The sequence below is a fragment of the Ranitomeya imitator genome, chromosome 4 (genome assembly GCF_032444005.1).
Source record: "Ranitomeya imitator isolate aRanImi1 chromosome 4, aRanImi1.pri, whole genome shotgun sequence".
NCBI lineage: Eukaryota > Metazoa > Chordata > Amphibia > Anura > Dendrobatidae > Ranitomeya > Ranitomeya imitator.
Window position 1 is genome coordinate 707,108,491 of NC_091285.1, and position 9,426 is coordinate 707,117,916.

General features: G+C 40.4%; 1 protein-coding gene across 1 annotated transcript; it reads left to right on the forward strand.

Annotated features, from left to right (window-relative positions):
• The first annotated feature begins 2,786 nt into the window (after positions 1-2,786).
• LOC138674840 (olfactory receptor 5G9-like) lies at positions 2,787-3,716 on the forward strand. Its single transcript, XM_069762657.1, has one exon. It carries the CDS (start codon positions 2,787-2,789, stop codon positions 3,714-3,716), a length of 930 nt encoding a protein of 309 aa, XP_069618758.1.
• Positions 3,717-9,426: the final 5,710 nt, after the last annotated feature.

Below are 9,426 nucleotides of genomic sequence, written 5' to 3' on the forward strand. Positions count from 1 at the left end.
TGCGACGCCTCCAACACTTTTCCTTTCACATTTTCCCCATTATGTAGATAGGGGCAAAATTGTTTGGTGAATTGGAACGCACGGGGTTAAAATTTTACCTCACAATATAGCCTATGACGCTCTCAGGGTCCAGACGTGTGACTGTGCAAAATTTTGTGGCTGTAGCTGCGACGGTGCAGATGCCAATCCCGGACATACACACATACACGCATTCAGCTTTATACAGTAGATTAGAGAATGAATAGTTGTTAGACCTTGGACCCTTGGCATCCTTGGTGCCTCTTCTGATCATTAACCCTTGGGCCACTTGTATGTATCACACAGCAATGATGAGGTCTTCAATGTCAGTCCTACTAATCAGAATAGGTGGAGCGGATGGATGGGATGCCGTCAAGTAGGAATCACTTTGCAGGGCTCCAGTTCAGCAGCCATTGTCATCCAACTTAGCCGCTGGACCAGAGTCCTGGGAATCTTTTTGCTCAGCCCCACATACACACATTGGTTTTCCGTCATGTCTAATACATTTTGTCTTATTTTAGTGGCAGAAAATTACTAAGACTTGTACAGTTATATCACTGTATGCTAATGCTGATTGATGCACTAAAAATCGTCCTTTTATCAAAATATTTCTGTATCAAATATTTTTTGCCATGTTTATAATATGACAGAATTCAGCTTTTACAATTGAGATCTCTAAATCTCTTTCAAAATCAAAACATTTTTAGGAACAAATGTGAATGTAAATTATTATTATTATTTTTTTATATAGCGCCAATAATTCCATGGTGCTGTACATGAGAAAGGGGTTACATACAGAGTTATAGATATCATTTACAGTAAGCAAATTTACAGTGACAGACTGGTACAGAGGGAAGAGGAGCCTGTTCTTGCGGACTTAAATTCTATGGGATAATAGGGAAGAGACAGAAGGTTGGGTGTGCCGCAGCTCGGGTGGTGGTGAGGAGGCAGCTCTGGTGGTGGTGAGGTGGCAGCTCGAGTGGTGGTGAGGCGGCAGCTCTGGTGGTGGTGAGGCGGCAGCTCTGGTGGTGGTGAGGCGGCAGCTCGAGTGGTGGTGAGGCGGCAGCTCTAGTGGTGGTGAGGCGGCAGCTCTGGTCGTGGTGAGGCGGCAGCTCGGGTGGTGGTGAAGCGGCAGCTTGGGTGGTGGTGATGCGCCAGCTCTGGTGGTGTTGAGGCGGCAGCTCTGGTGGTGGTGAGGCGGAAGATCTGGTGGTGGTGAAGCGGCAGCTCGGGTGGTGGTGAGGTGGAAGCTCAGGTGGTGGTGAGGCGGCAGCTCGGGTGGTGGTGAGGTGGCAGCTCAGGTGGTGGTGAGGCGGCAGCTCGGGTGGTGGTGAGGTGCAGCTTGGGTGGTGGTGAGCTGCAGCTCGGGGGGTGGTGAGGCGGCATCTCTGGTGGTGATGAGGCGGCAGCTTGGGTGGTTGGTGAGGAGCAGCTCGGGTGGTGGTGAGCTGCAGCTCGGGGGGTGGTGAGGCGGCATCTCTGGTGGTGATGAGGCGGCAGCTTGGGTGGTTGGTGAGGCAGCAGAATGGTTATTGCAGGCTGTAGACTTTCCTGATGAGATGGGTTTTCAGGTTCCGGTAAATGACAAAGTGTAATTATTGGCTGCTGTAGACTACTATAATTATAGGTAGGGTCAACATGGGCACATACTGGGACTGTACAGCTAGCCCAACTCATGAGCAGGAAAGAGTTCATGTAAAAGATGATTAGTATTAAATACAGTCTTGTGAATTAGTTAGGACACCCCCGTGTGTTTAAAAAGCTACATGTCAGATATACAGCCTTTATCTAATGGCAGACTCCTGCACTGTGACTTTAATGCTTCGTGTCCTGTATGTCTCGTAGTAAGACCAATATAGATCTTTTTTCTTATGTTTTCACATATTCATATGCAACACTGAGCTAGTTTGATAGATACCGATCTATTTCTCTATGTATTTTTGCATTCATTTTTCTATTTATATCGTTCTAACGTCTCCACTATTCTAAAATAAATCTTTCCTTTAGTATTTTCATCTTTATCTCTATATTTTGCTACATTTTGTAAGTTGTCTTTCTTTTTAAGTATTTTTCAAATTTTCCTCAACAATTTTGGATATTCAGATTTTTTAGATAGATTTACAAAGTGTGACTTCTACTAATTGTCGACTTTCTTTTTTTTTGGCACATCTCTCTCCAGTCCCTGTCTGGAGTTAAGTTTCTGGAATATTTTTTAATTTAGTCCCTTTTTTGACCAATGTGCAACTTTTTAAGGAATTTGTGTCTTTTGGAATTCAAAAATCAGTTTAAGGCAACAATAGAGAGCATTTTTATTGCGTGCCAAAATCATGGATGGTGTGCGCCATTTTAATACATTTGGCAAAAAAGAAATTACAATGAGTTTTACAAATCAAAAAAGAGAAGTGACCCCAGTAAGTAGCAATTGAAAAATCAAGGCCATAGTTTTCTGCTCAATACAGCTGACCAAATAGCACAGGATTTTAACCTTTTAAAGCACAAGAAATATCTTATGACCTATTGTGAAACAATTTAATGTTGTGAAATTTTGGAGCTTTTGTAACAAAACAATTTGGCAATATTACCAGATCTTCTGTTTATTCGCAGCCTTCTATTTTTAAGGAAATGTAATGTTCTCCATCATGAACTTTTCATGATCTCCCACTATGTTCTTAGTAATTGCATGTTTAAAAGCATCCCGCTGTAATGGTAAATACAATTTTATAAAATTTGAGGGAAAAATTTATTTTGGATTTTTGTTTTTGCCTTGAATGCAGGAGAACAATGTTACTTTCCTCAATGAGTTTTTTCTTTTAGGATTTCAAGTCAACCAGAATAGTAGAATTTTCCTGTTCTTTCTGCTCTTCCTGATATACTGGGTGACAATATGTGGGAATCTCCTGATCATCATCTTGGTGTCCACCAGCAAGAACCTCCACACTCCAATGTACTTCTTCATCTCACAACTGTCCATCTGTGACATCTTGCTACCCACAGACATTGCCCCCTACATGTTTTATGTTCTACTGAATAATGGGGCGACCATTACTTTTTTTTGCTGTATTGCCCAGCTGTATTTCTTCTGTACTGTAGAAACATTTGAATGTCTTCTTCTCACAGTGATGTCCTATGACAGATATGTGGCCATCTGTAATCCACTTCATTACGTCTCTATCATGACAAGTTCATTATGTGCGAATTTTGTAATTTTGTTTTGGTTTCTCTGTTTTTTTATTGCATTTATTGACACATTATCGGCATCAAGGTTAAAGTTCTGTGGGCCAAATATCATTGACCATTTCTTCTGCGATCTGGTTCCCTTACAGGATATTGCCTGTTCTGATACATTTCCTTTCAAACTGCAAACATATTTTCTAAGTTTTCCACTACTGGTTGTTCCCATCCTAATAATTGTTATTTCTTATGGTAACATTGTCCGAGCTGTTTTACAAATTCAATCCAATATCAGTAGACACAAAGCCTTCTCCACCTGTAGCTCCCACCTCATCGTGGTCTCCATATTTTACTTGACTCTGTTCAGTGTATATATTCTCCCAACAAATGAACAAACCTCAGAAATTAATAAAATCATGTCCTTACTATATACTGTATATACACCATTAATCAATCCCATTATTTACAGCTTTAGGAATAAAGACATTAAGAAAGCCGTGCAGGAAACTCTTCAGAAATATCTCTAATCTGAAGTTTTTGTTAAAAAAAAAAAAATAGCCTATGCTGGCAATGGATCAATAAAATAGATCAAATAGTTTGGAAATTGATTTTTATTGACCAAGTTTGACAAACAGTTTTACTAGGTCTGATGCTGTGAATGGATTTGGCAAACCTCAAATGGAGATGCTTCAAAAATGTACTTCTTAAGTCAGATAATTCTGTTTTAGCAGAAATCTGTAGTGACTCTTCATGGGGTTGTAAGGAGGTAGCAGGTCCCCTCGGTTCCACCGTCCTCTCCTTTTGTATGACCCTCTGTGCACTTTATATTCATATGTTATATGTTTACTATGGTAATGTGCTTTTGTAATATTATGCTCTATACCGTCATATGATACACCTGTATCATATGGTATTGTGATGTTCCTCTTTAATAACTGTACATAGTTAGTGTTAAATATTAATTATGAATTGAATTATTCTCAATTCTGTACTGAGCACATTGCTTCTTGCTGACATTACAAAAGCTATTTCTGTGTGTAGCTCAGAGTTTAAGTCAACACCATATATAAAGGGAACACGTGGTCTGTGGGACATATAAATAACGTCTCTTATAAGGGTGGGGGCTTGTCACGTGGGAACTGTCACCTCCGGCCTTCACCATCATTCTCCATGGACATCAGACAAGTCACACAAGGAAGGAACAGCTGGTAGCCATGATGACTTCAGACTTCACACAGACAGACGGCTTTTACCATTCAGAATTTTGGGAAAGATGAGTAACAAGCACTGATATTTACACATGGAAAATCTATTCGTAACTATTTCATTTACTTTTATGTTTTGCTGCAATTTGGTTTTCCTGTGGACAATTTAATAAACCACTACATTTTTTATGAGAATATCATGACATTTTTTTCCTTCTCCCCGCACCATCACCCGATCCCAGCCGCCTCTCCAAAAATGTTTTGTTTTACCGCACGATGAATAAAGAAAACTAATTTAGCAGTTCTTCTGGGTGAGTGCCACATTTTCTTCGTTACTATATGGATTGGACTTGGTTTTTTTCTTGTGAAGCACCCCCGTATCCTGCTTTATTCGTGCTTGCTGCATGACTCCGGTGGAGACACGGTGCTTCCTCGTTGTGAAGAGTTAGTGCATTTTGAGCCTGGTGCCGCCTACATACTCTTTTCTATTGTCTATTTAAATATTATTTACTCAACATATATTTCTATATTTCTTTAGTAATTATTATTTCTTGATTTAGTTAATAGTGAATAAGTGCAATCACACATCAATATGGTTTATCAAGAAAATCTACATTTAGAATAATTTTTCCAAATTATAATTTTATGATATTCAGTGTTTTATTTAATGGTTATATAGATGGGTAGACATCTTCAAACGAATATATGGTACAAGCTGATATGACAGTTATAAAAATACTTATTTTTAATTTTGGTGTTTACAAACAAATTTTTTCATAAAATAATATTTTTTGATATTAAGGGGGAAATGTGTTTTTGATCCAGATTACAGCTTCACACTTCATCAATACCTCTTCACACATTTTAATAAAGAAGAAATATTAATAAGGTATTATTGGGTATAAAAACATTAAGTATTATAAAAGTCATTTTTTTTCTCTAATGAAGGATATCATATGCAAAGTTGCATAATTTAAATATTTTGGTAATCCAAGGTTATGACAACATCTAGATAATGGAAATATTAACCCCTTCAAGACCCAGCCTATTTTGACCTTAAAGACCTTGCCGTTTTTTGCAATTCTGACCAGTGTCCTTTTATGAGGTAATAACTCAGGAACGCTTCAACGGATCCTAGCGGTTCTGAGATTGTTTTTTCGTGACATATTGGGCTTCATGTTAGTGGTAAATAAAGGTCAATAAATTCTGCATTTATTTGTGATAAACACGGAAATTTGGCGAAAATTTTGAAAGTTTCGCAATTTTCACATTTTGAATTTTTATTCTGTTAAACCAGAGAGATATGTGACACAAAATAGTTAATAAATAACATTTCCCACATGTTTACTTTACATCAGCACAATTTTGGAAACAAAATTTTTTTTTGTTAGGAAGTTATAAGGGTTAAAATTCGACCAGCGATTTGTCATTTTTACAACGAAATTTACAAAACCATTTTTTTTAGGGACCACCTCACATTTGAAGTCAGTTTGAGGGGTCTATATGGCTGAAAATACCCAAAAGTGACACCATTCTAAAAACTGCACCCCTCAAGGTACTCAAAACCACATTCAAGAAGTTTATTAACCCTTCAGGTGCTTCACAGCAGCAGAAGCAACATGGAAGGAAAAAATGAACATTTAACTTTTTAGTCACAAAAATTATCTTTTAGCAACAATTTTTTTATTTTCCCAATGGTAAAAGGAGAAACTGAACCACGAAAGTTGTTGTCCAATTTGTCCTGAGTACGCTGATACCTCATATGTGGGGGTAAACCACTGTTTTGGCGCACGGCAGGGCTTGGAAGGGAAGGAGCGCCATTTGACTTTTTGAATCAAAAATTGGCTCCACTCTTTAGCGGACACCATGTCACGTTTGGAGAGCCCCCGTGTGCCTAAAAATTGGAGCTCCCCCACAAGTGACCCCATTTTGGAAACTAGACGCCCCAAGGAACTTATCTAGATGCATAGTGAGCACTTTGAACCCCCAGGTGCTTCACAAATTGATCCGTAAAAATGAAAAAGTACTTTTTTTTCACAAAAAAATTCTTTTAGCCTCAATTTTTTCATTTTCACATGGGCAACAGGATAAAATGGATCCTAAAATGTGTTGGGCAATTTCTCCTGAGTACACCAATACCTCACATGTGGAGGTAAACCACTGTTTGGGCACATGGTAAGGCTCGGAAGGGAAGGAGCGCCATTTGACTTTTTGAATGAAAAATTATTTCCATCGTTAGCGGACACCATGTCGCGTTTGGATAGCTCCTGTGTGCCTAAACATTGGCGCTCCCCCACAAGTGACCCCATTTTGGAAACTAGACCCCCCAAGGAACTAATTTAGATGCCTAGTGAGCACTTTAAACCCTCAGGTGCTTCACAAATTGATCTGTAAAAATGAAAAAGTAATTTTTTTTCACAAAAAAATTCTTTTCGCCTCAATTTTTTCATTTTCACATGGGCAGTAGGATAAAATGGATCATAAAATTTGTTGGGCAATTTCTCCCGAGTACGCCGATACCTCATATGTGGGGGTAAACCACTGTTTGGGCACTCGGCAGGGCTCGGAAGAGAAGGCGCGCCATTTGACTTTTTGAATGGAAAATTAGCTCCAATTGTTAGCGGACACCATGTCGCGTTTGGAGAGCCCCTGTGTGCCTAAACATTGGAGCTCCCGCACAAGTGACCCCATTTTGGAAACTAGACCCCCCAAGGAACTTATCTAGATGCATATTGAGCACTTTAAACCCCCAGGTGCTTCACAGAAGTTTATAACGCAGAGCCATGAAAATAAAAAATAATTTTTCTTTCCTCAAAAATGATTTTTTAGCCTTTAATTTCCTATTTTGCCAAGGATAATAGGAGAAATTGGACCCCAAATATTGTTGTCCAGTTTGTCCTGAGTACGCTGATACCCCATATGTGGGGGTAAACCACTGTTTGGGCGCACGGCAGGGCTCGGAAGGGATGGCACGCCATTTGGCTTTTTAAATGGAAAATTAGCTCCAATCATTAGCGGACACCATGTCACGTTTGGAGAGCCCCTGTGTGCCTAAACATTGGAGATCCCCCAGAAATGACACCATTTTAGAAACTAGACCCCCAAAGGAACTAATCTAGATGTGTGGTGAGGACTTTGAACCCCCAAGTGCTTCACAGAAGTTTATAACGCAGAGCCATGAAAATAAAAAAAAAAATTATTTTCTCAAAAATGATCTTTTAGCCTGCAATTTTTTATTTTCCCAAGGGTAACAGGAGAAATTTGACCCCAAAAGTTGTTGTCCAGTTTCTCCTGAGTACGCTGATACCCCATATGTGGGGGTAAATCACTGTTTGGGCACATGCCGGGGCTCGGAAGTGAAGTAGTGACGTTTTGAAATGCAGACTTTGATGGAATGCTCTGTGGGCGTCACGTTGCGTTTGCAGAGCCCCTGATGTGGCTTAACAGTAGAAACCCCCCACAAGTGACTCCATTTTGGAAACTAGACCCCCAAAGGAACTTATCTAGATGTGTGGTGAGCACTTTGAACCCCCAAGTGCTTCATAGAAGTTTATAATGCAGAGCCGTGAAAATAATAAATACGTTTTCTTTCCTCAAAAATAATTATTTAGCCCAGAATTTTTTAATTTTCCCAAGGGTAACAGGAGAAATTTGACCCCAATATTTGTTGTCCAGTTTCTCCTGAGTACGGTGATACCCCATATGTGGGGGTAAACTACTGTTTGGGCACATGCCGGGGCTTGGAATTGAAGTAGTGACGTTTTGAAATGCAGACTTTGATGGAATGCTCTGCGGGCGTCACGTTGCGTTTGCAGAGCCCCTGATGTGCCTAAACAGTAGAAACCCCCCACAAGTGACCCCATTTTGGAAACTAGACCCTGAAAGGAACTTATCTAGATGTGTGGTGAGCACTTTGAACCCCCAAGTGCTTCATAGAAGTTTATAATGCAGAGCCGTGAAAATAATAAATACGTTTTCTTTCCTCAAAAATAATTATTTAGCCCAGAATTTTTTATTTTCCCAAGGGTTACAGGAGAAATTGGACCCCAAAAGTTGTTGTCCAGTTTCTCCTGAGTACGCTGATACCCCATATGTGGGGGTAAACCACTGTTTGGGCACACGTCGGGGCTCAGAAGGGAAGTAGTGACTTTTGAAATGCAGACTTTCATGGAATGGTCTGCGGGTGTCACGTTGCGTTTGCAGAGCCCCTGGTGTGCCTAAACAGTAGAAACCCCCCACAAGTGACCCCATTTTAGAAACTAGACCCCCCAAGGAACTTATCTAGATATGTGGTGAGCACTTTGAACCCCCAAGTGCTTCACAGACGTTTACAACGCAGAGCCGTGAAAATAAAAAATCATTTTTCTTTCCTCAAAAATTATGTTTTAGCAAGCATTTTTTTAGATTCACAAGGGTAACAGGAGAAATTGGACCCCAGTAATTGTTGCGCAGTTTGTCCTGAGTATGCTGGTACCCCATATGTGGGGGTAAACCACTGTTTGGGCACACGTCAGGGCTCGGAAGTGAGGGAGCACCATTTGACTTTTTGAATACGAGATTGGCTGGAATCAATGGTGGCGCCATGTTGCGTTTGGAGACCCCTGATGTGCCTAAACAGTGGTAACCCCTCAATTCTAACTCCAACACTAACCCCAACACACCCCTAACCCTAATCCCAACTGTAGCCATAATCCTAATCACAACCCTAACCCCAACACACCCCTAACCCTAACCACAACCCTAATTCCAACCCTAACCCTAAGGCTATGTGCCCACGTTGCGGATTCGTGTGAGATATTTCCGCACCATTTTTGAAAAATCTGCGGGTAAAAGGCACTGTGTTTTACCTGCGGATTTTCCGCGGATTTCCAGTGTTTTTTGTGCGGATTTCACCTGCGGATTCCTATTGAGGAACAGGTGTAAAACGCTGCGGAATCCGCACAAAGAATTGACATGCTGCGGAAAATACAACGCAGCGTTCCCGCGCGGTATTTTCCGCACCATGGGCACAGCGGATTTGGTTTTTCATATG

Coding starts and splice junctions, on each gene's coding strand:
- LOC138674840 (XM_069762657.1), top strand. CDS start 2,787: ATGCAGGAGAACAATGTTACTTTCCTCAATGAGTTTTTTCTTTTAGGA.